Consider the following 26,703-nt stretch of genomic DNA (forward strand, 5'->3'; position numbering starts at 1 on the left):
TTTTCCACACCACCACCATCTTGTGGCATGCGGGCATTTTACACATCATGCCACAAGGTGGTGGTGTGGAAAACCTGACATGGATTATGGACCAGGTCATCGGCATCAAAACCAGACACAGATCAAATCAGCAATACTGTTTGATCTACAACAACCACTATGGAAGAACTTGCGCAAGAAAGAACTGCAGATGCTGGTAAAATCGAAGGTGGACACAAAAAACTGGAGTAACTCAGCGGAACAGGCAGCATCTATGGAGAGAAGTAATGGGCGATGTTTCGGGTCGAGACCCTTCTTCAGACTGATGTCGGGAGGGGGCGGGACAAAGATGTAATGTTAAAATTGTACAAGGCATTGGTGAGGCCAAATCTGGAGTATGGGGTACAATTTTGGTCGCCCAATTATAGGAAGGATGTCAACAAAATAGAGAGAGTACAGAGGAGATTTACTAGAATGTTGCCTGGGTTTCAACAACTAAGTTACAGAGATAGGTTGAATAAGTTGGGTCTTTATTCTCTGGAGCGCAGAAGGTTAAGGGGGGACTTGATAGAGGTCTTTAAAATGATGAGAGGAATAGACAGAGTTGATGTGGACAAGCTTTTCCCTTTGAGAATAGGGAAGATTCAGAATTAAGGGACAGAAGTTTAGGGGTAATATGAGGGGGAACTTCTTTACTCAGAGAGTGGTAGCGGTGTGGAATGAGCTTCCAGTGGAAGTGGTGGAGGCAGGTTCGTTGGTATCATTTAAAAATAAATTGGATAGGCATATGGATGAGAAGGGAATGGAGGGTTATGGTATGAGTGCAGGCAGGTGGGACTAAGGGAAAAAAGTTGTTCAGCACGGACTTGTAGGGCCGAGATGGCCTGTTTCCGTGCTGTAATTGTTATATGGTTAAAGATAGAATGTAGTCGGAGACAGTAAGACTGGGGGGAGAACTGGGAAGGGGGAGGGGATGGAGAGAGAGGGGGAAAGCAAAGGCTATCTGGAGTTAGAGAAGTCAATGTTCATACCACTGGGGTGTAAACTACCCAAGCGAAATATGAGGCGCTGTTCCTCCAATTTGCGCTGGGCCTCACTCTTATGACAGTGGAGGAGGCCCAGGACAGAAAGGTCAGTGTGGGAATGGGAGGGGGAGTTAAAGTGTTTGGCAACCGGGAGATCAGGTTGGTTAAGATGGACTGAGCGGAGGTGTTCAGCAAAACGATCGCCAAGCCTGTGCATGGTGTCGCCGATGTAGGGAAGTTGACACCTGGAACAGCGGATACAGTAGATGAGGTTGGAAGTGAACCTCTGCCTCACCTGGAAAGGAACTGCAGGTCGTGTCTGAAGAAGGGTTTCGGCCTGAAACGTTGCCTATTTCCTTCGCTCCATAGATGCTGCTGCACCCACTGAGTTTCTCCAGCTTTTTTGTGTACCAAGGAACTGCAGATGCTGGTTTAAACCAGATAGACACAAAAAGCTGGCGTAGCTCAGCGGGACAGGCAGCGTCTCTGGAGAGAAGGAATGTGTGACGATTCAGGTCTCGCTCCGAAACGTCACCCCTTCGTTCTCTCCAGAGATGATGCCTGTCCCACTGAGTTATATAGAGCCTGATGTTTGCTGGGAAGAAGTTATATTGGAAGAACCTGAGTAAGAAAGAACTGCAGATGCTGGTAAAATCGAAGGTGGACACAAAAAGCTGGAGTAACTCAGTGGGAGAGGCAGCATCTATGGAGGGAAGGAATGGGTGACGCTTGAAGGGCCGAATATCCCACTCCTGCACCTATTGTCTATTGTCCGTCTTAACCAAGCTGATCTCCCGGTGGCTCAGCACTTCAACTCCCCCTCCCATTCCCAATCTGACCTTTCTGTCCTGGGCCTCCTCCATTGTCATAGTGAGGCCCAGCGCAAATTGGAGGAGCAGCACCTCATATTTCGCTTGGGCAGTTCACACCCCAGCAGTATGAACATTGACTTCTTTAGCTTCAGGTAGCCCTTGCTTTCTCTCTCCATCCCCTCCCCCTCCCCAGTTCTCCCACTAGCCTTACTGTCTCCGACTACACTCTATCTTTGTCCCGCCACCTCCCCTGACATTAGTCTGAAGAAGGGTCTCGACCCAAAACGGCGCCAATTCCTTCTCTCCATAGATGCTGCCTGTCCCGCTGAGTTACTTACACCAGCTTTTTGTGTCCACATTGGAAGATACTTGTGACAGCTTTATAAAGAGGCGATCGTTTCCTCTCTATCTTTCCAGCCTTGTCCCCAGTGGCTCATCATCACAGCTCCAGTTCAGATGAAGTCACCACTCCAATGTTCAGTGGGAAACTCGGACACAAGACCCAGTTTGTGGCACCGAAGGTGTACAGGTCAGTAACATTCGGTGTTCCTAGTTTACTGTATTGTGGTCTGTTTCGAGTATTGCGTTCAGTTTTTGGCCAGCTTGTTAATAGGAAGGATGTTGTTATGCTGGATAAGGTGCAGAATTTATACAAATACATCGATAGATGCTCCTGAACACACCATCAGTGATGTAACCTGGGGTCATTGGGTGTTTCGGGTCTTAGAAACATAGAAATTAGGTGCAGGAGTAGGCCATTCGGCCCTTCGAGCCTGCACCGCCATTCAATATGATCATGGCTGATCATCCAACTCAGCATCCCGTACCTGCCTTCTCTCCATACCCCCTGATCCCCTTAGCCACAAGGGCCACATCTAACTCCCTCTTAAATATAGCCAATGAACTGTCCTCGACTACCCTCTGTGGCAGAGAGTTCCAGAGATTCACCACTCTCTGTGTGAAAAAAGTTCTTCTCATCTCAGTTTTAAAGGATTTCCCCCTTATCCTTAAGCTGTGACCCCTTGTCCTGGACTTCCCTAACATCGGGAGCAATCTTCCTGCATCTAGCCTGTCCAACCCTTTAAGAATTTTGTAAGTTTCTATAAGATCCCCCTCTCAATCTTCTAGATTCTAGAGAGTATAAACCAAGTCTATCCAGTCTTTCTTCATAAGACAGTCCTGACATCCCAGGAATCAGTCTGGTGATCCTTCTCTGCACTCCCTCTATGGCAATAATGTCCTTCCTCAGATTTGGAGACCAAAACTGTACGCAATACTCCAGGTGTGGTCTCACGAAGACCCTGTACAACTACAGTAGAACCTCCCTGCTCCTATACTCAAATCCTTTTGCTATGAAAGCTAACATACTTCTTTCAACATCAGACACCCTTACTTACTTTTACTTTATTAATTTATTGAACATGTTAAAAAATACAAACACAAATAAACTTGTAAGCAATAAAAAAAAGAAAATAAAACACAAAGGAAAACAAACAAATAAGTAACTCAAATATTACAAATAATATCGTTCATGTACGAAGAAGTCCGAAAACTTTTCTGGTCCTATCCCATCTTATTTTCTATACATTTTCATGGAAAAACAAAATAATGGGAGCAAATGGACCCAAAATCTGTTGAACAGTCCACAAACAAGAAATAACCAAGCAGAAAAGAAAATCACTGGTCCAGCTCATAACCATTCAATCTTTTGTTTCTGGAGAGTTTTTTCAGTTTGAATAGAGTCTTACATTTTTTCAGCTCATCATGGCAGAGACTAACACCCTTTGCTGTAACGCAATGGAGTTTTGCATTAGTTCTTATTGCCGGTTTTTCGAATATATAGGCTCCTTTCAGGTTGTGTTTGCCTGCTCTCCGTTGGAACAACCCCTGGATAGTACAAGGCAATTGCTGATTAGCTGCTTTGAACATAATTTGGATAGTTTTATAATCTGTCAGATCTTGACATTTTAATGATTTTAGTCTGATAAATAGTCTGATCAGACCACCACGTGTGTTCAGGTGGCATTCGCTCCTCCCCATGGACCTCCTCTCCTGATCCAGAGCCATCTCGAGGCCTTCTCCACTGCCTCTGTGGTGTTCTTGATGGCCCTTCTCCTTGCCACTCCGTTGATGCCCAGTGCACTCAAGGCTTTGTAGAGCGATTGCCCTGCAAAACCTCTGCAGCCAACCTCGATGGGCATACACCTTGCCTTCCAGCCCTGCTTACGGCAGTCTATGACCAGCTCTTCGTGCTTGGCCATCTTCCTCTCGTGGGGCCTCCTCCAGACGGTCCTCCCACGGCACTGTCAGTTCCAACAAGACGATGTTTTTGGTCGCCTCTGAGACCAAAGATTAGCAAGGATTTTCACACATGATAGGAGTAGATTTAGGCCATTCGGCCCATCAAGCCTACTCCGCCATTCAGTCATGGAGAGAGTTTTCAAGAGAGAGTTAGATTTAGCTCTTACGGCTAACGGACTCAAGGGATATGGGGAGAAAGCAGGAACAGGGTACTGATTTTGGATGTAGCCAAAATTGCTGGAGAAACTGAGGCAGCATCTATGGAGTGAAGGAATAGGTGACATTTAGGGTCGAGACCCTTTTTCTGATTTTGGATGATCAGCCATGATCATGTTGAATTGCGGTGCTGGCTCAAGGGGCCGAATGGCCTACCTCTGCACCCACTTTCTATGTTTCTATGGCTGATCAGTCTCTCCATCACCAAGCTGTTGCCAGGACCTGAGGGCCTGAGCAAAAGGGAGAGGTTATTTCTTGGAGTGCAAGAGGATGGGCGGGACATAAGATCACGCGAGGAATAGTTAGGTTAAATGCACAGAGTCTTTTACCCAGTCGGGAAATTGAGAATCAAAGGACACAAGTCAAGTCAAGTCAAGAGAGTTTATTGTCATGTGTCCCAGATAGGACAATGAAATTCCTGCTTGGTGCAGCACAATAGAATATTGTAAGCATAAATACAAAATATATGGACAAGTTGAGTGAATGAGCAGATGCATGGCAGATGCAGTATAATATAGATAAATGTGAGGTTATCCACTTTGGTGGCAAAACCAAGGGGGCAGATTATTATCTCAATGGGGTTAGGTTAGGTAAGGGGGAGGAACAGCGAGACCTGGGTGTCCTTGTACACCGGTCACTGACAGTTGGCGTGCAGGTACAGCAGGCAGTGAAGAAAGCTAATGGAATGTTGGCCTTCATAACAAGAGAATTTCAGTATAATAATAATAATAATAAATTTTATTTATGGGCGCCTTTCAAGAGTCTCAAGGACACCTAGGAGTAGAGCGGTTCTTCTGCAATTGTATAGGGCCACATCTGGAGTATTGTGTCCAGTTTTGGTCTCCTAATTTGAGGAAGGACATCCTTGTGATTGAGGCAGTGCAGCGTAGTTTCACGAGATTGATCCCTGGGATGGCGGGACTGTCATATGAGGAAAGATTTTAAAGACTAGACGTGTATTCACTGGCGTTTAGAAGGATGAGGGGGAATCTTATAAAAACATATAAAATTATAAAAGGACTTGACAAGCTAGATGCAGGAAAAATGTTCCCAATGTTGGGCGAGTCCAGAACCAGGGGCCACACAGTCTTAGAATAAAGGGGAGGCCATTTAAGACTGAGGTGAGAAAAAACCTTTTCACCCGGAGAGTTGTGAATTTGTGGAATTCCCTGCCACAGGGGGCAGTGGAGGCCAAATCACTGGATGGATTTAAGAGAGATTTAGATAGAGCTCGAGGGGCTAGTGGGATCAAGCAATATGGGAAGAAGGCAGGCACGGGTTATTGATAGGGGATGATCAGCCATGATCACAATGAATGGTGGTGCTGGATCGAAGGGCCGAATGGCCTCCTCCTGCACCTATTTTCGTTGTTTCTATGTTTCTAACAGTTTAGTGTGTCTATATACCATAGACCATATATATACATATAAATAAACAGATAAAGTGCAATAGGTTGTTATAGTTCAGAGTTTGTTTGATGGAGAGTTTAATAGCCTGATGGCTGTGGGGAAGAAGCTGTTCCTGAACCTGTACCTTCTACCTGATGGCAGTGGCGAGATGAGTGTGTGGCCAGGATGGTGTGGGTCCTTGATAACGTTGGCAGCCTCTTTGAGGCAGCGACTGCGATAGATCCCATCGATGGTGGGGAGGTCAGAGCCAATGATGGACTGGGCAGTGGTCACAACTTTCTGCATTCTTTTCCGCTCCTGGCCGCTCAAGTTGCCGAACCAAGCCACGATGCAACCAGTCAGCAGGTGAGGGGAGAAAGATTTAACAGGAAGGGCAACCTTTTTCACCCAGAGGGTGGTGGGTGTAAGGAACGAGCTGCCGGTGGAGGAAGGTGAGGCAGGGTCTATCACGACGTTTAAGAAACATTTAGACAGGTACGTGGATAGGACAGATCTGGAGCGACATGGGTGGAACTAGTGTAGATGTGGGATGTTGGTCGGTCTAGCGAACATTGTGGACTGAAAGGACTGTTGTGTGACACGGCCATGGTGGGCCCAAAGGCCTGATCCATCGCTGCTCATCAGCGCCTCTACTTCCTGAGAAAATTACGGAGAGTCGGATTGTCAAGGAAGACTCTCTCTAACTTCTACAGGTGCACAGTAGAGAGCATGCTGACCGGTTGCATCGTGGTTTGGTTCGGCAATTTGAGCGCCCTGGAGAGGAAAAGACTACAAAAAGTAGTAAACACTGCCCAGTCCATCATCGGCTCTGACCTTCCTTCCATCGAGGGGATCTATCGCAGTCGCTGCCTCAAAAAGGCTGACAGTATCATCAAAGACCCACACCATCCGGGCCACACACTCATCTCCCTGCTACCTTCAGGTAGAAGGTACAGGAGCCTGAAGACTGCAACAACCAGGTTCAGGAATAGCTACTTCCCCACAGCCATCAGGCTATTAAACCTGGCTTGGACAAAACTCTGATTATTAATAACCATTTTCTGTTATTTGCACTTTACCAGTTTGTTTATTCATGTGTGTATATATTTATATCATGGTATATGGACACATTTATCTGTGTTGTAGTAAATGCCTACTATGTTCTGTGTGCTTAAGCAAAGCAAGAATTTCATTGTCCTATACAGGGACACATGACAATAAACTCACTTGAACTTGAAATTGAGCATCTCTATAATACATTAAACTAAATTAGTTTGGATTGGCGCCATGCGTGACACAGACGTTGTGTGTGCCGCAAGGCCTGTTGAGTAGCAGGGACATTGTGGGTCGAAGGGTCTATCGTCGTGCTGTACCGCTGTGTGTGTGTCTGTCCCACACTGCAGTTGTGGCCCCTCCACCTCCCCGACATCGCCGATGCGCGACTTCATGCGGACGCCGCAGGTGCAGGTGCGACGGTTGAAGAGGCAGCTGGCCGACGCGCGGATGCTTCGCGACGACTTGGAGATAGAGCTGACGGACACTCGCAAGCTCATCACCGAGAAAGGTAACCGCGGGGAAAGCCGGCGTGTGACAATAGGTGCAGGAGGCCCTTCGAGCCAGCACCGCCATTCAATGTGATCATGGCTGATCATCCCCAATCAGTACCCCGTTCCTGCCTTCTCCCCATATCCTCTGACTCCGCTATCTTTAAGAGCCCTATCTAGCTCTCTCTTGAAAGCATCCAGGGAACCGGCCTCTGAGGCGGAGAATTCCACAGACTCACAACTCTCTGTGAGAAAAAGTGTTTCCTCGTCTCCGTTCTAAATGGCTTACTCCTTATTCTTAAACTGTGGCCCCTGGTTCTGGACTGCCCCAATATCGGGAACATAGAAACATAGAAAATAGGTGCATGAGTAGGCCATTCGGCCCTTCGATATGATCATGGCTTCTCTCCATACCCCCTGATCCCTTTAGCCACAAGGGCCACATCTAACTCCCTCTTAAACATGTTTCCTGCCTCTAACCTAGGGCCTAGAATGGCTCACCAGATTCACGGACAGTTTCTTCCTAGCTTTTATCAGGCAATTGAATCATCCCATCACAACCAGAGAACGGTCCTGAACTACTATCGACCTCTTTGGTGACCCTTGGACTATCCATGTTTAAGAAAGAACTACAATTGCTGGAAAAATCGAAGGTACACAAAAATGCTGGAGAAACTCAGCGGGTGCGGCAGCATCTATGGAGCGAAGGAATAGGTGACGTTTCGGTGCTTAGACTTTACTTTAGATTTTAGAGATACAGCGTGGAAACAGGCTCTTCGGCCCATCAAGGCCATGCTGACCACCAATCACCCCATACACCAGCACCATCCTACATACACACTGGGGACAATTTACAATTTCACCCAAACCAATTATCCTGCGTACTTGGGCCTCTTTGGGGTGTGGGAGGAAACTGGATCACCTGGAGAAAACCCACGCGACCACGTGCAAACTCCGTGCAGACAGCACACGAGGTCAGGATGGAAATCGGTTCTCTGGTGCTGTGAGGCAGCAGCAAGTCTGCAGTTGTGCCACCCCTGTACCTGTTTATTGTACCTGCCTCAATTACTTCCTCCAGCAGCTCGTTCCATACACCCACCACCCTCTGAGTGAAAAACGTTGTCCCACGGGTTCCTATTAAATCTTTCCCTCACCCCCTCATCTTAAACCTATGCCCTCTGGCTCCTAATTTCCCTGCCCTGGGTAAAAGTCAGAGTTAATTTACCCAGTCTATTCCCCTCATGGTTTTACACTGTTGAAATGTTCCGTGCCTTTCCTGAACTCCCCTGGTTAGAGTGAGAGAGTGACACAGGCCCAACTTGCCCACACCGACCAACATGCCCCAGCTACATGAGTCCCACCTGCCTGCGTTTGGTCCATATCCCTCCAAACCTGTCCTATCCATGTTCATGGCTGTCACTGTTTCATGGGTTCCCCTTATTCGCGGGTTGCAAGCAGGTTCATGGGTGCAAGCAGACTGGGACACTGCCCATTGAGCCTGGCCTGTATCCGACCACAGGCCCTGTATCCCGATCCTGTGGGATGCACCCCCTGACCCTGGGGAACAAGGCCTGGAGAGGGACATGTGATCGGGGGACGAGGGGAATGGAGGCGATAGCTGCAACGGGCCTTTGTGGCCGACTGCAGCCGGGACTGTAACATGGCTCCCCCGGCATTGGACTCAGTGGGCTGTTGTGTACATTCTGTACTGACCGGGGCGATCGTGCTTATCTACTCACAGGGGTAGAAACGTGTAAAATTATAACGGTGGCGCAGTGGTAGAGATGCTGCCTTACAGCGAATGCAGCGTCAAAGACCCTGCTTCGATCCCGACTACGGGTGCTGTCTGTACGGAGTTTGCACGTTCTCCCTGTGACCTGCGGGGGGTTTTTCTCTGAGATCTTCAGTTTCCTCCCACACTCCAAAGACGTACGTACAGGTTTGTAGGTTAAATGTTCAAGTTCAAGTTACATTTATTGTCACATGCACCAATTGGTGTAGTGAAATTTGAGTTGCCATACAGCCACACAAATAAAATAAAAAGAACTCAACACCATAGAATTTAACATGAGCATATCCCAAGGCAGAACATCCCACACTGGTAAATGTTTTAATTGTCCCTAGTGGCTGTAGGATAGTGTTAATGTGCGGGGATCACTGGTCGGCACGGACCTGGTGGGCCGAAGGGCCTGTTTCCATGCTGTATCTCTAAACTAAAAGGACTGGACAAGCTAGATGCAGGAAAAAATTCCCCAATGATGGGGGAGTCCAGAACCAGGAGCCACTATCTGTATAAAAGCGAGGCCATTTAAAACTGAGATGAGAGAAAAAAAGGTTTTCACCCAGAGAGTTGTGAATCTGTGGAATTCTCTGCCACAGAAGGCAATGGACAACAAATCACTGGATGTATTTAAATGAGAGTTAGATAGAGCTCTAGGGATTAGCGGAATCAAGGGATATGGGGAGAAAGCAGGCACGGGTTACTGATTGGGGATGATCAGCCATGATTACAATGAACGGCGGTGCTGGCTCGAAGGGCCAAATGGCTTACTCCTGCACCTATTTTCTATGTTTCTATAGTCTTGTGGATCTGTATGCAAAAACTGTTTTTGAATGAATAAGTTTATTGGCCAAGCATTCACATACAAGGAATTTGCCTTGGTGCTCTGCCTGCAACGGCATACAGTGACAGTTTGGAATGACACATAAAACATTAAACATTAATAATAAAACATTGATTATACATGTGAATTAAATAAAATACCAGAGCAAAACCAGGGGCCTGGTTTGTACCTGGTCCACGCAACAATAAATAAATTGGGCTGCATGGTTTACATCAAAGATCCTATAGCGAAAAGAAAGCCCACTCGACGAAAAAGACATAGTATGGTCATGGGCAGATTCATGGGTAATTTTCAGCCCCATTTCCGTTACCGGCTTCCGTCTCCGCACCAAAGATCCCATAGGATACTAGTGCGGAGACGGAAGCCGGTTACGGAGACATCCTCGTAAAAATAAAAGTTACTAGACCAAGTGCAGACCCGTTGGGTCTACTCCCCCAATGGTGTGATCCCCCAACCCAATATTCCACCATGCACCCATGTCTTCCAACGGAACTGAACCCGTTCCCAAATGTAAGATTCCAGCACTCCCCTGCCTCCCTCAGCAGTGGATTTTAAAAGAATTCCAATTTCACCTACCCTGCCTGCTGCAGCACTTCCAATTGGCCATACCAATTGGCTCTCCACCTCCTGTTGAAGCACTTGCTGTGATATCCCATTGAGGTGAAAAGTTCAGAGTGTTCCTGTCTTGCAACTTTGTTTTGAAGTGTGTTGGAAGCTGATAGGAAGGAGCAGCGAATCAAAAGGCAGAAAGGCAGCCAGATGCCAGGCGGCAGGCGGCAGCCACACAATTTTAATATATAATAGATTTGGTAAAAATCTTCTCATTTTCAGAATTTTAATTTATTAACAAAAACGGTTCCCCCGCAACGTTGATTACAGGCCGGGTCGGGTTACTGAAATGGATGAGAAAAAAAAGGCCCACGTTCTGCTCCGTTGCGTACTACACGTCAGCAAATTGCATTTAGCAGGAGTGGACTATTTTTGGTTTACACGCAAGTTCCTCTAATTCAACAATTGGCGACCTGTTGACGAGTTTGCCTTGTTCCTTTCTGCCAGACACACACATCTCCATCATGCAGCAGAAGGTCGACCGGCTGGTGAGGTTGACGGAGAGACAGGCGTCCGAGGAGCAGCCCAACGAGCTGGGCAACCTGCAGGAGAAATGCGAGAGGTATCACTCACTCACTCGCTCGAACCTAGCGTCAGAGAACTCCGCAATAGAGACTTTAGAAATTCTTGCTATTGAGGGAGTGCAGCGTAGGTTTACAAGGTTAATTCCCGGGATGGCGGGACTGTCATATGCTGAGAGAATGGAGCAGCTGGGCTTGTACACTCTGGAGGATGAGAGGGTATCTCATTGAAACATGTAAGATTATTAAGGATTTGGACACGCTAGAGGCAGGAAACGTGTTCCCGATGTTGGGGGAGTCCAGAACCAGGGGCCACAGTTTAAGAATAAGGGGTAAGCCATTTAGAACGGAGACGAGGAAACACTTTTTCTCCCAGAGAGTGGTGAGTCTGTGGAATTCTCTGCCTCAGAGGGCGGTGGAGGCGGGTTCTCTGGATGCTTACAAGAGACTTTAGAAATGGCCCTTCGGCCTACCAAGACTGACATAGATTCTTGTGTGGGAAGGAACTGCAGATGCTGGTTCAAACCGAAGATAGACACAAAAAGCTGGAGTAACTCAGCGGGACAGGCAGCATCTCTGGAGAGAAGGAATAGGTGACGTTTCGGGTCGGGACCCTTCTTCAGACTGAGAGTCAAGGATAGGGAAAGCGAGAGATATAGACGGCGATGAGTGATAAAGAACAATAAATGAAAGATATGCAAAAAAGTAACGATGATTATGGAAACAGGCCATTGTTAGCTGTTTGTTGGGTGAGAACGAGAAGCTGGTGTGACTTGGGTGGGGGAGGGGTGGAGAGAGAAGGAATGCCCGGGGCTACTTGAAGTTTAAGAAATCAATATTCATATCACTGGGCTGTAAGCTGCCCATGAGAAATATAAATAAGTGTGTAAGAAAGAACTGCAGATGCTGGTTTAAATCAAAGGTAGACACAAAATGCTGGAGGTAAAGGGAAAGGTGTTGTATCTTCTGCAGGGGAAAGTACCTGGGGAGGGGGCGGTTTGGGTGGGAAGGGACGAGTTGACCAGGGAGTTTCGGAGGGAACGGTCTCTGCGGAAAGCAGAAAGGGGTGGAGATGAGAAGATGTGGCCAGTGGTGGGATCCCGTTGGAGGTGGCGAAAATGTCGGAGGATTATATGCTGTATGCGACGGCTGAAAGGTGAGGCAGAGGTTCACCTGCACCTCCTCCAACCTCACCTACTGTATTCGCTGTTCCAGGTGTCAACTTCTCTACATTGGCGAGATCAAGCGCAGGCTCGGCGATCGTTTTGCCCAACACCGTCCGTCTTAACCAAGCTGATCTCCCGGTGGCTCAGCACTTCAACTCCCCCTCCCATTCCCAATCTGACATTTCTGTCCTGGGCCTCCTCCATTGTCAGAGTGAGGCCCAGCGCAAATTGGAGGAACAGCACCTCATATTTCGCTTGGGCAGCTTACACCCCAGCGGTATGAACATTGACTTCTTTAACTTCAAATAGCTCTTGCTTTCCCTCTCTCTCCATCCCCTCCCCCTTCCCAGTTCTCCCACTAGTCTTACTGTCTCCGACAGCATTTTGTCTCTGCCCTTCCCCCTCCCCTGGCATCAGTCTGAAGAAGGGTCTCGACCCGAAACGTCGCCCATTCCTTCTCACCAGAGGTGCTGCCTCACCCGCTGAGTTACTCCAGCATTTTGTGTCTACAAGCGAAATATGAGATGCTGTTCCTCCAATTTGTGTTCAGCCTCACTCTGGCAATGGAGGAGGCCTAGGACAGAAAGGCCGGTGTGGGAACGGGGAGAATTAAAGTGTTTAGCAACCGGGAGATCAAGTATGTCCAGGCGGACAGATTCTCGATTAGTACGGGTGCCAGGGGATTATGGGGAGAAAGCAGGAGAATGGGGTCGAGAGGGAGAGATAGATCAGCAATGATTGAATGACGGAGTGGACTCGATGGGCCGAATGGCCTAATTCTGCTCCTAGAACATAAGAAGTTTGGGGGAGTTCATTTTCCCGTTGTTAGTTTGAATGTGGAATTTTTCTCTTTGACTTGTGTGTTAATTGGATGCTTTGACTACTCCCCCCCAGTTTGTTGAACAGACTGCGGGATACCCAGAAACAGTGTCACGATCTGAAGACGGAAAAAAGTCACGCCGAGAGAAAAAGTGATAAACTCGAAGAGGAAAATGGCGACCTATCGTGCAAGGTAATGTTCAGTTTAAAAAACAAACTTGTGCTGCATCTATTCCTTGCAACAAAACACTGAGTAAATCAAATCAAACCAACATTTATTGTCATCTTGCAACGCAACAGTTGTACAGTGCAAAATGAGAAGACGTTTTCCCAGGGAATATCGCCTGCAGTCCGTTTGTCTTTTCTGTTTTTTGTTTTCTCTTGTCCCGTATTGGCGCGACCTTTCCTGCCTTATCCCCCGTCTCCGTGTCCGTCTGCGCTGAGGCCTATCGCAGAGCTGGCGGCCTCCAACTGCGACCGATCTCGAGGCTGCGGAGGCAGAGCCAGGACTTACCAACGCGAGGCTGGCAGACTTCGGGGCTGTGGTTGCGGGGCGACACAACTTCCGACCCGACTTTGGAGGCTCGGCCCGCGGGCCAGTGGGCGACATCATCGGGAGCTCGAGCTCTGTTTTCCGGAGCTCCCGCAACTACAGCTGCGTCCGCTGGACTGGAGGACGGCAGCTTCGACCACCCCGGGCCGCGGAGTTTGAACCGGCCCGTTTGCGGAGCTCGGATTCAGCCGCGGGACTTACCTACCATCACCCGGCGGGGTCACAACATCGGAGGCTTGGATTGCCTCAGCGCAGAGGGAGAGCAAGGAGGGAAGAGACAATGACTTTGGGACTTTAAACTGTGTTGAGTGTTTGTTATTTAATCTATGTTATGACTGCAGGCTAAACCATTTAGTTGCACTGAAAAGTGCAATGACAATAAATTGAATCCAATCAAATCAAATCAATCGCACATGAAGCTTAAACATTTCACACATAATAACAGCAAAAGCAATCCAGTCCCCGATGAAACAGTATAAATAGTTAAAAGCAGGTAAAACAGCAACATTAAAATACGGTAAAAACAGTCATTAAAATGTCCAGGGCAGCTGATTTGAGTGGCCAGTGCCAGAGTTATTAAAATGTCAGTGCAAAGCCGCAGAATCAGGTGGAGTGCCTGTTTAGCAGCCTCACAGCCTGTGGCAGGAAGCTGTTTAGCAGTCTGGTAGTCCGGGCTTTGATGCTTCAATATCTCTTGCCCGATGGCAGGAGATCCAGGTATATGTGGAGGGGGTGCAGTTTGTCCGTAGCTATTCTCAGAGCCTTTTTCAGACAGCGACTCTGGAACAGTTCTTGTACCGAGGGTAGGGAGACGCCAATGATCCTCTCTGCTCCCCTCACTACCCTCTGGATACTTATGTAAATGTGATAATTCAGTTATTTCTTTTTGATTACTTTGCTAAATTTTCTAAACACCTGTTTTCGCTTTTTTATTATGAGGTATTGTGTGCAGATTGATGATAAAAAAAAAAGAATTTAATCCATTTTAGAATAAGGCTGTAACGTAACAAAATGTGAAAAAAGCGAAGGGGTCTGAATACTTTCTAAATGCACTGTAGATATATGATAAAGGGAATAACGTTTAGTGCAAGGTAAAGCCTGATCAAAGATAGTCCGAGGGTCTCCTGTGCATTAGATAGTAGTTCATAAGATCATAAGGACAGGGTCATAAGTGATAGGCTAGATTAGACTGGATGTGGAGAGGATGTTTCCACCAGCGAGAGAGTCTAGGACTAGAGGGCGCAGCCCCAGAATTAAAAAGGGGATGAGGAAGAATTTGTTTAGTCATAGCGCTGGTTTCAGGGAGTCATAAGAAATAGTAGAATTGGGACATTCAATAGACAATAGGTGCAGGAGTGGGCCATTCGGCCCTTCGAGCCAGCACCGCCATTCAATGTGATCATGGCTGATCATCCCCAATCAGTACCCCGTTTCTGTCTTCTCCCCATACCCCCCTGACTCCGCTATTTTTTAAGAGCCCTATCCAGCTCTCTCTCGAAAGTATCCAGAGAACCGGCCTTCACTGCCCTTTGAGGCAGAGAATTCCACACACTCACAACTCTCTGGGTGATAAAGTGTTTCCTCGTCTCTGTTCTAATTCCATTCGGCCCATCAAGTCTACTCTGTCATTCAATCCTATCTCTCCCTCCTAACCCCATTCTCCTGCCTTCTCCCCGTAATCTCTGACAACCGTACTAGTCGCGTAGTTGTTGGCAGAATGTGGTGGCAGGTCTACCCGGCGAAATGACCGGCTTTGTTTGGGGTCACGATAAAATATATTTTGCTGTTCATAACTGCAGAATCATGCGGTGATTCACCGTGTGATGAAATACTTCTAAATATAGTTAAAGAAGCAGGGACTGTGCAAAGGTGCTTGTTTTGTTACCAATCTCACGTCAGGCACGTGCCGCGAGTAATCACTCAGGTGTAGGCACTGGGCAGTCAGTCAACTTTTAAAAATCGTAAATAACTTCTGCAGTTGTACAGGGCCCTAGTGAGACCACACCTGGAGTATTGTGTGCAGTTTTGGTCCCTTAATTTGAGGAAGGACATTCTTGCTATTGAGGGGGTGCAGCGTAGGTTTACCAGGTTAATTCCCGTAATGGTGGGACTGTCATTTGCTGAGAGAATGGAGCGGCTGGGCTTGTACACTCTGGAGTTTAGAAGGAGGAGAGTGAACCTCATTGAAACATATAAGATTGTTAAGGGCTTGGACACGCCAGAGGCAGGAAACATGTTCCCGATGTTGGGGGAGTCCAGAACCAGGGCCCACTGTTTAAGAATAAGGGGTAAGCCATTTAGAAACATAGAAACATAGAAAATAGGTGCAGGAGTAGGCCATTCGGCCCATCGAGCCTGCACCGCCATTCAATATGATCATGGCTGATCATCCAACTCAGTATCCTGTACCTGCCTTCTCTCCAAACCCCCTGATCCCTTTAGCCACAAGATGAGAACGGAGATGAGGAAACACTTTTTCTCACAGAGAGTGGTGAATCTGTGGAATTCTCTGCCTCAGAGGGTGGTGGAGGCAGGTTCTCTGGGTGCTTTCAAGAGAGAGCTAGATAGGGTTCTTAAAGATAGCGGAGTCAGGGGATATGGGGAGAAGGCAGGAACGGGGTTACTGATTGGGGATGGTCAGCCATGATCACATTGAATGGCGGTGTTGGCTCGAAGGGCCAAATGGCCCACTCCTGCACCTATTGTCTATTGTGTATTGTAAAAATCTGCCCATGCGCAGATCGGCCCTGTAGGCAATCGGTCGTCTTTTAAAAAATCTTAAAAAACAGCTCTTCCTCTCAACCCCATTCTCTTGCCTTCTCTCCATAACCCCTGACACCCATAATAATTAAAATAAACGTGCCTCGCACTCCTTCATTAATATTTCCCCTTCTCACCATATACCTATCCCCTCTAGTAACATAGAAACGTAGAAGGTAGACAAAAATGCTGGAGAAACTCAACGGGTGAGGCAGCATCTATGGAGTTATGGAGCGAAGGAATAGGTGACGTTTCGGGGCGAGACCCTTCTTCAGACGGAAGCCACCACCCCCACCGCATCATCAGTCTGAAGAAGGGTCTCGACCCGAAACGTCACCTGTTCCTTCGCTCCATAGATGCTGCCTCACCCGCTGAGTTTCTCCAGCATTTTTGTCTACCTATTTTTCCAGCATCTATAATTCTTTCTTAAACATAGAAACATGGAAAATGGGTGCAGGAGGAGGCCATGTGGCCCCTCGAGCCAGCACCACCATTCATTGTGATCATGGCTGATCATCCACAATCGGTACCCCGTGCCTGCCTTCTCCCCATATCCCTTGATTCCGCTAGCCCCCAGAGCTCTATCGAAACTCTCTTTTAAATTCATCCGGTGAATTGGCCTCCACTGCCTTCTGTGGCAGAGAATTCCTTACACTAAACAATTAGTGATGGACTTTTCCACCCAGGGAAAAGTTCATAAGTGACAGGAGTAGAATTAGACCATTCGGCCCATCAAATCTACCCCGCCATTCAATCATGGCTGATCCTTAAGAAAGAACTGCAGATGCTGGAAAAATTGAAGGTGGACAAAAATGCTGGTGAAGCATCATCTATGGAGCGAAGGAATCATGGCTGACCTGACCTCTCCCTCCTAACCCCATTCTACTGCCTTCGCCCCAACACCCCATACTAATCAAAAATCTATCTTTAACTCTGCCTTCAAAAATATCCACTGACTACTTGGCCTCCACCGCCTTCTTTGGCAATGAATTCCACAGATTCGCCACCCTCTGGCTAAAGAAATTCCTCCTCATCTCCTTCCTATAGGAACGTCCTTTAATTCTGAACCTGTGAGCTCTGGTCCGAGACTCTGCCACTAGTGGAAACCTCCTCTCCACATCCAAGCCGTTCACTATTCTTTCCTGTGTGAACCAGCGTCTGCGGTTCCTTGTGTCTAGACCATCTTTCTTGCTGTGTTAGTGGGGTGGATTGTGAATCATAGTTTGGTCAGTGAGGAGGGCGGTGTGTGAGTGTGTGTGTGTGTGGTGGAGCAGCAGTGGATCGGGGGTTGTGGCAGCATGGGGAGCGGGCGAGCTGTGGATCACCGATCGATGTGTCGGCCGTTTTTCCTCTTCGTTTCCTCAATGAAGCCCAACAAAGGCTCTTGTTTCCACCGGCCAATCGCCTCCTTGCTGGCCTCTGATGTCACTGAGAGGTTTTAACTTTTAGTTTGGAAAAGTCAAAAAACCCTCGCTCTGGCTGCTGGACCTTGGTAGGTCAACAGCTCTGTGTGTGTGTGTGTGTCTCTGTGTGTGTGTGTGTGTGTGTGGACCTCTCCCCTCTCTCTCTCACTGTGCGACGGACGCTATCAGTAGGCCCCCCAGCCGCCTGCCGCTTCTACGGCGAGGAAGAGAACCGTGTTCAGATTCAGATTCTCAGATTCATTTTAATTGTCATTGAGTGTACATGGGTAACCTCATGAGAGGAGTTCCATGGTAGCCCTCACTACCAGAGTGTGGCTGCCCAAAGGGAATCTGCTACGGTCTGCAACGGTCGCCCTTTATCGCGAACGGGTGTGAGTTTTGTCACAGAGGACTGTGTGATATTTATTTCCCTGGATGGCAGGGACTCCCTGTCCATCTGCTCCTGGGCCTGGCCAAGATGGCCACTCGTGGGTCCAGGCAGCGGGCGGTCGAGTGTTTTGTTGATAAAGTTGGCCTTGTATTAATCTGATGACCGCTTGTTTGTAAACTGTCAACATAGGCAGCCTTTGATCATGTTAATACGCTGTTCATCGGTCAATGAAAGTAAGCATGCAGGTACCATACGCCATAGGGGAGTGTGGAGACGGTTCACCAGACTGATTCCTGGGATGTCCTTCTGTCTTATGAAGAAAGACTGGATAGACTTGGTTTATACTCTCTAGAATACGGGAAGATTGAGAGGGGAATCTTATAGAAACTTACAAAATTCTTAAGGGGTTGGGGGGGCTAGATGCAGGAAGATTGGGGATGGGGGGGAAGTCCAGGGGGTGGGGTCACAGCTTAAGGGGGGGGGGGAAATCCTTTAAAACCGAGATGAAGAACTTTTTTCACACAGAGAGTGGTGAAATGTCTGGAACTCTCTGCCACAGAGGGTAGTTGAGGCCAGTTCATTGGCTATATTTAAGAGGGAGTTAGATGTGGCCCTTGTCGCTAAGGGGATCAGGGGGTATGGAGAGAAGGCAGGTACGGGATACTGAGTTCGATGATCAGCCATGATCATATTGAATGGCGGTGCAGGCTCGAAGGGCTGAATGGCCTACTCCTGCACCTAATTTCTATATTTCTATGTATCTATGTTTCTATGTACCGCAGGCAGTGAAGAAAGCGAATGGCATGTTGTCCTTTATAACAAGAGCAGTTGAGTACAGGAGCAAAGAGGTCCTTCTGCAGTTGTACAGGGCCCTAGTGAGACCACACCTGGAGTATTGTGTGCAGTTTTGGTCCCCTAATTTGAGGAAGGACATTCTTGCTATTGAGGGAGTGCAGCGTAGGTTTACCAGGTTAATTCCCAGGATGACGGGACTGTGGTATGCTGAGAGAATGGAGCAGCTGGGCTTGTACACTCTGGAATTTAGAAGGATGAGAGGGAATCTCATTGAAACATATAAGATTGTTAAGGGCTTGGACACGCTAGAGGCAGGAAACATATTCCCGATGTTGGGGGAGTCCAGAACCAGGGGCCACAGTTTAAGAACAAGGAGTAAGCCAATTAGAACGGAGACGATGAAACACTTTTTCTCACAGAGAGTGGTGAGTCTGTGGAATTCTCTGCCTCAGAGGGCGGTGGAGGCCGGTTCTCTGGATGTTTTCAAGAGAGAGCTTGATAGGGCTCTTAAAAATAGCGGAGTCAGGGGATATGGGGAGGAGGCAGGAACGGGGTACTCATTGTGGATGATCAGCCATGATCACATTGAATGGCGGTGGTGGCTCGAAAGGCCAAATGGCCTACTCCTGCATCTATTGTCTATTGTCTATTGTATGTATGTTTTTATTTTTTGAATACATTTATTTGTATCATTTTTTAAAAAGTGGTACCCCTACGCAGGGCTTCTCCCCCTCTACACCGGGGAGCTGGGGTGGGGGGTACTGCACCAAGGAGTCCCGTGCAACCTGTTTCCCTCGTGGTTCACCTGCCTGCCACTACTGCGGGCTGGAAGAGTCTGTGTACCACGTGTATATGGAGTGTGTGAGGTTGCAGGCCCCTGTCCCAATATCTAAAGGGGCTGCTCCTTGCCTTCTGGCTGCACTTCACAGTCACCATCCTCATCTTCGGGCACCCTGTTGTGCGTAGGGGGAGAGGGTTTGGGGCTGAGGATGTCCTGGTTGGGTTGCTCCTGGGCCTGGCCAAGCTGGCCATCCGCGAGTCAGGCGGCAGAGGGCCCGAGCCGTCTGCCTGCCCCTTTTCCGGGGTAACGTCCGCGCCCGGTTGATGTTAGAGAGGGACAACGCACTGTCCACGGGCACCCTGTGGGATTTCCAGGACCGCTGGGCAGCGCGGGGGAGTGGGGGAGTACTATAGTTGTATCGGAGTTTATTTCATATATTTGTCGTGTATTATGGTGCTGGGTTTCGTTTTATATTGTACTGCAAATATCATAGAGGGATAGAGAGGGAGAGGGGGAATGCCGGGACTACCTGAAGCTAGAGAAATCAATGTTCATACCGCTGAGGTGTAAGCTGCCCAAGCGAAATATGAGGTGCTGTTCCTCCAATTTGCGTTTAGCCTCACTCTGACACTGGAGGAGGCCCAGGACGGAAAGGTCTGTGTGGGAATGGGTGGAGAATTAAATTGTTTGGCAACCGGGATTCATAGATTCTTGATTAGTACGGGTGTCGGGGTTTATGGGGAGAAGGCAGGAGAATGGGGCTGAGAGGGAGAGATAGATCAGCCATGATTGTACGGTGGAGTGGACTAGATGGGCTGATTGGCCTAATTCTGCTCCTAGCACTTATGACCTGCCCCTGCTGCTTGGTTGTCCCCTGCTGCGGGGGGGGGGGGGGGGGGGGGGGCAGTCAGGGAGTTTTTGTGGGGAGGGGATGGCTTTTTTCACACAGGGGGGGGGGGGGGGGGTTAGGTGTCATTGGTTCAGGGGTTTATAGGTCATGATCATATTGAATGGATGTCAGGGTCAGCGATGTCGGGGTCAGGGATTTTGAGGTTGGGGGGTCAGGGATGTCGGGGGGGCTCAGGGATTTTGGGGTCGGGGATGTTGGTGGGGGGAGGTTAGGAGTCATGGTTCAGGGGGTTTCAGGGGGTGATAGGTGAGGGGAGTGAGGTGAGGGGAGTGTGGGATGTTGGGTTTCCAGTGCCGTGTTGAACGCCCTGTCTCCATCTTGCGCTGCAGGTCCGTGACTTGGGCAGCCGGCTGGCGCAGTCACAGAAGGCCCTGAACGACCTGGCGGATGAACACGATGCAGCCATGCCCCTGTGGGAGGAGAAACGCACCCAACTGCAGAGCGACCTACACGTGGCCCTGTCGGATAAAGTACGACATGTCACAGTGCGTGTGGCCATGTACACTAGTGTGTACGCGTGTGACCGTTTGTGTGGGACCGCAAGCGTGTGTGTGTCTATACGTGTGTGTGTGTGTGACCATATGTCTGTGTGAAAATGTGCCTTTCTGTTTCCTGTTAAATTTTAAACCCATGTCCTCTGGTCCTCAATTCACCTACTCTGGGCAACAGACTCTGTGCGTCTACCCGATCTATTCCTCTCATGATTTTGTACACCAAGAAGATCACCCCTTACCTTCATGTGTGTGTTTGTGTGTCTATGTTCCTGTGTCTGCCGCTGTGTGTGTGCGCGCCTGCGTCTGCGTGTGTGTGTCTGTCTGCATGTGTGTGTGTGTGTGTCGTGTGTGTGTGTGTGCGTGTGTGTGTGTGTGTATGTCTGCCTGTTTGTGTGTGTGTCTGCCTGTTTGTGTGTGTGTCTGCCTGTTTGTGTGTCTGCGAGTGTGTGTGCGTGTGTGCATATGTGTGTGTGCGTGTGTGTTTGTGTGCGTGTGTATGCATGTGTGTGTGTGCGTGCATGTGTGTTTGTGTGCGTGTGTATGCGTGTGTGTGTGCATGCATGTGTGTCTCCATGCTGGTCTTAGATTGATGAGAATGTATGTGAGCAATGTTTCTCGAGTGTGTTCAATAATTCTGTCTGATTGTGTGATTGAGCTGTTCACTATGCTAGGATTACTGCCGTCTGTTGTCCATCTGTCTGCTCCCCCTTGAGGCCGGTTCTCTGGATACTTTCAAGTGGGACAGGGGCAATAGAGTTTATAATACAGTGTTCGAGCATTACAGCGACAGAGTGCAGATGTTTTTAAAGTACAAGGGCCACAATCAGGTAGGTTGGAAGATCAGGACTACACCATAGCTTATGGGAGGATCATTCAGTAGTCTGATAACAGCATGGAAGAAGCAGTTCCTGACTCTGGTAGTACGTACCTGCCGGCCTCCACCGCCCTCTGAGGCAGAGAATTCCACAGACTAACCACTCACTTTTTCTCACAGAGTTGTGAGTCTGTGGAAGGGCGGTGGAGGCAGGTTCTCTGGATGCTATCAGGAGAGAGCTAGATAGGGCTCTTAAAGATAGTGGGGTCGGGGGATATGGGGAGAAGGCAGGAACGGGGTACTGATTGGGGATGATCAGCCATGATCACATTGAATGTCGGTGCTGCCTCGAAGGGCCGAATGGCCTACTCCTGTGTCTATTGTCTATTGACTTTGCACAGACGGTAGTCGGGTTCGAACCCGGGCGGGTCTCTGTCGCTGTAAGGCAGCATCTCTACCGCTGCGCCACTGTGAACTGAATGAAGTGCGTGGGAGATGCTTTGTAGATGTCAGTCTTGGTCTCCGTGCAAGATGTCCAACGTGTGTCTGCGGTGCTAAATCTCACCTCTTTGTTCTTTGTGTGCATGTGTGCGTCTGCGCCCGTCAGAAATTGATGGAAGAAAAGATACAGATATTGGAAGGGAAGATATCATTGATGGAGGACCAACTGAAGGAGGCAGGCGAAGGTTCGAGTGGGATGAGAGGCGAGGTGATGGCTGATGTTCTTCAGGTGGGTCACGCCCCTTAACCTTGGCATCGGGCTCCGCACGGACTCTGTGGGCCGAAGGGCCTGTTCCTGTGCTGCACTGTTCTCGGCTCTGATAATATGAGATCGTAAGTGATAGGAGCAGAAGTCGGACATTCAGCCCATCAAGCCTACTCCGCCATTCAATCATGGCTTGATCTATCTCTCCCTCCTAACCCCATTCTCCTGCCTTCTCCCCATAACTGAATAAGGAGTAAGCCATTTAGAATGAAGACGAGGAAACACAGTTTCTCACCGAGAGTTGTGAGCCTGTGGAATTCTCTGCCTCAGAGGGCGGTTGAGGCCGGTTCTCTGGATGCTTTCAAGAGAGAGCTAGATAGGGCTCTTAAAGATAGAGTCAGGGGATATGGGGTGAAGGCAGGAACGGGGTACTGATTGGGGATAATCAGCCATGATCACATTCAATGGCGGTGCTGGTTCGAAGGGCCGAATGGCCTACTCCTGCACCTATTGTCTATTGTCTTTTGTCACTCTGTGAAACGTCACCTACGCACGTTCTTCACAGATGCTGCATGACCCACTGAGTAACTGCAATACGTTTTTACAATATGTTAAGACTTTGCTTTGTGTTATTTCCCCCCTACCCCAACCCGCCGCTGCTGCTGGTGAAGGTGGAAGCCCTGAAGCTGGAGGTGTCGGAGCTGACGGCCAAAGCCACTGAGCTGGAACAGGAGAGCACCTTCCACAAGGAGGAGAAGGGGCAGCTGACTGAGACCATCGACGGCCTGAAGCAGTCCATCTCCGAGCTGCACGAGCAGAAGGAGAGGCTGCAGCTGACGGCCCAGGAGCAGGCGGGCAAGCTGGCCGGGCAGCTGGGCACCCTCAACACCGAGATCATGAAGGTGAACAACTCGCTGGTGCAGAAGGAGCTGGAGCTCGAGGAGGAGAAGCAGCTGCGGCAGCAGCTGGCGGCGGAGTCGCAGAGCAGGCAGCAGGACGCGCAGCAGGCCGTCCACGAGCTGCGCTCCAAGCTGGAGAAGCTGGGCCAGGCGTTGCGGGCCAAGGAGGAGGCGCTGCACGGCTTTGAGCGGCAGCTGGAGGCGGAGCGGGAGAGCACGCTGCAGCAGATGAATGCCCTGAAGCGCGAGTCGGAGAGGATCTGCCACGAGAAGACGTCGGTGGTGACGCAGTACGAGCGGCTGAAGGCGGACAAGGAGAGCGAGATGGGGCGGCTGAACCAGCAGATCCAGGTTCTGGAGGGCACGCAGCTGGGCATCGAGCACCTGGAGAAAGAGCGCAACGAGCTGATGTACAAGGTGGAGATGCTGGACACCGAGGTGGCCGAGGTGACGTCCAAGAACCAGAGCCTGCAGTCGGCCTGCGACGCCCACACCCAGAGCCACTCGGCCGAGGTGGCGGCCCTCTGCCGGCGGCTGCAGGAGGCCGAGGCCGAGCTGGAGAAGCAGCGGGGCCAGGCGGCGGGGCTGGACGAGGCCCTGCGCGATAACCAGGCGCTGCGGGAGCAGCTGGCCGCCCTGCGCGGCCGACTGGACGGGCTGGAGAGCGAGAAGCAGCGGTGGGAGGAGAGGCGGGCGGTGGATGCCCAGGCCAGCAGCCGGCTGGCCCAGGAGCTGAAGGGGGCGACGGAGGAGCGGGAGCGGGCCCAAGCCCGGCTGCGGGAGCACGAGGCGGCAGCCGTGGACGAGGGCAGGCAGTCGGAGCAGAAGGCCGGGGAGCTGCAGGCGCAGCTGTCCGCAGCCAGGGCGGCGCTGGAGGAGAGCGGCAAGGAGGGGGAGAGACTGCGCCTGATGGAGGCCTCGTGGAAGGAGAAGATGGAGGCGGCGCGGAGCGAGGGGGCGGCGCTGGAGCGCATGGTGGAGGAGACCAGGGAGAGGGGCCGGGCGGAGCTGGCGGAGGAGAAGGCCAGGAGGAGCGAGCTGGAAGCCCGGGCCAGGCAGCGGGAGGTGGAGGAGGAGGGCAGCGTGCGGCTGCCGCAGAGCGAGCTGGAGTTGCTGCGAGAGAGGGCCGCGCTGGAGCCGCAGGCCCGGGCCCAGGCTGCCGGCTGGCAGGAGAAGCTGGAGGCCGCCCAGCGGCTGTGGGAGGAAGAGTCGGCCCGGAACGCTGCCGTGCGGGAGCAGGAGAGGCAGGAGCTGGCCAGGGCGAGGGCCGAGAGCGAGGGGCTGCTGCGCTGCGGCACCAGGCGACTGGCCGAGCTGCAGGAGGCCAGGGACGCGGCCAGGGAGGCCCAGGAGGCCAGGGAGAGGCTGCAGGCTGAGCTCACGGCCTTGCAGGGCCGGCTGGAGGAGATGAAGGGGGCGGAGAGCCAGCGGCAGTCCCGGGAGGAAGGCGAGAGGGAGGAGAAGGGGAGGGCGCTGGGCGTGCTGCAGGAACAAGTCAGCAGCCTGCAGAGCGAGCTGGCGTCGGTGCTGGCTGGCACCGCCCAGGTCAAAGCGCAGGACGAGGCTGCGAGGGAGCAGCTGCAGAAGCTGAAGGAGCAGTGGCGGGCGCAGGAAGTGGAGATGGGGAAGCTGCAGGCCCGGGCGCTGGCAGCAGAGGGGGAGCTGGGCGAGCGGATCGCAGGCCAGGACAGCGAGCTGACGCGCCACACTGGCCTGCTGGCTGACAGGGAGAGCCAGCTGCAGGAGCTGGGCCGCAAGCTCGCAGCCAGCGAGGAGCAGTGCCGCCGCCACGGGCAAGAGGCCGCCGCCGCTGCTGAAGAGCTGCGCTCCTCCCCGCCACCTGTGCCAGGAGCGGGCGACGGATGCAGAGGTGCTGCGGGCGCAGCTGGGCGAGCTGCGGGGCAAATGTGACAGCCTGGCCCTGCGGGAGAGCGAGGCGGGGGAGCGCTTCACGGCACTGAAGGAGCAGCTGGGCTGCCTGCAGCGGGAGAGGGAGCGGCTGGCAGCGTTGCAGCTGGAGCTGCAGTCCTGGCAGGGCAAGTGTGCGGGGGAGCAGCAGGAGAGCGCCAGGCTGCGGGAGGAGCTGGCCGCAGCGGCGGAGAGCGGTTGCCGGCTGCAGGAGGCGCTGGAGAAGCAGCGGGAGGCGGCCAGGCTGCGGAGCGAGGAGCTGCGGGCGGAGAACGAGGCGCAGCGGCAGAGCGTCGAGAGCCTGCAGCAGCGGCTGACGGCGGAAGAGGAGCGCCAGTGCCGGTCGGGCGAGGAGCTGGAGCGGCTGCGGGCAGAGCTGGCCGCGGCCCAGGGGCAGTGGCGGGCCGAGGCAGAACGGCTGAGGGAGGAGGCAGGGCAGCTGCCCGCCGCCCAGCAACAGTGCACGGAGCAGGCCCAGGAGGTGCAGCGGCTGCAGCAAGCCCTGGGCGAGGAGGCAGCCAAGGCCAGCGCCAGGCTGGAGGCCGAGCTGGCCCAGGCCCAGGAGGCCCACAGCCAGCAGCTGCAAGCCCTGACCTCCCGCCACACGGAGGAGCAAGAGGCCGGCCGCCAGCGGGAGGAAGAGTCGCGGAGGAGGGTCGACGAGGTGAGCGGCAAGTACGAGAAGGCCAAGATCAAGTTAATGGACGATCGCCACAGGTTCCAGGAGGAACAACAGCAGCTACACACACAGGTAACTCCCCGGCTGCTCAGCACAGCACTGCACTATGGAGCAGCGGTACAGTTTAGAGATACAGCGCGGAAATCTGCCCTTTGGCCCACAGAGTCCATGCTCACCTGAAATCACCCCGCACACAAGCGCTGTCCTACACGCACGCACATAAGCACACGCACACATACACGCACGCATGCACACACACACATGCGCGCACACACACACGCACGTGCGCACACACTCAATCACACACACGCGCGCACACACATACACACACACACAATCACACACACACACTCACACACACACAATCACACACACACACGCGCGCACACACACACACACACACACACACACACACTGCACACGCACACGTGCACACACACGTGCACACACACACACACACACGCGCGCGCGCACACACACACACACACACAATCACACTTGCACTCACACACACACAATCACACACACACACACACACACACACACACACACACACACAATCACACACACACACGCGCGCGCACACACACACACACACACACACAC

At 51.1% G+C, this 26,703-nt stretch overlaps 1 protein-coding gene across 1 annotated transcript in view; it reads left to right on the forward strand.

Moving 5' to 3' along the window:
- The window catches only part of numa1 (nuclear mitotic apparatus protein 1), a 113,932-nt gene that overhangs the window by 51,400 nt on the left and 35,829 nt on the right, over nt 1–26,703 (forward strand). Inside the window, 8 exon segments of the mRNA XM_055631479.1 lie at nt 2,234–2,345; nt 7,125–7,285; nt 10,946–11,060; nt 13,080–13,197; nt 20,927–21,067; nt 22,513–22,635; nt 23,283–25,397; nt 25,399–26,169. Coding sequence (XP_055487454.1) covers nt 2,234–2,345; nt 7,125–7,285; nt 10,946–11,060; nt 13,080–13,197; nt 20,927–21,067; nt 22,513–22,635; nt 23,283–25,397; nt 25,399–26,169 — 3,656 coding nt within the window.

Source organism: Leucoraja erinacea, unplaced genomic scaffold, assembly GCF_028641065.1.
Source record: "Leucoraja erinacea ecotype New England unplaced genomic scaffold, Leri_hhj_1 Leri_77S, whole genome shotgun sequence".
Taxonomy (NCBI): Eukaryota; Metazoa; Chordata; class Chondrichthyes; order Rajiformes; family Rajidae; genus Leucoraja; species Leucoraja erinaceus.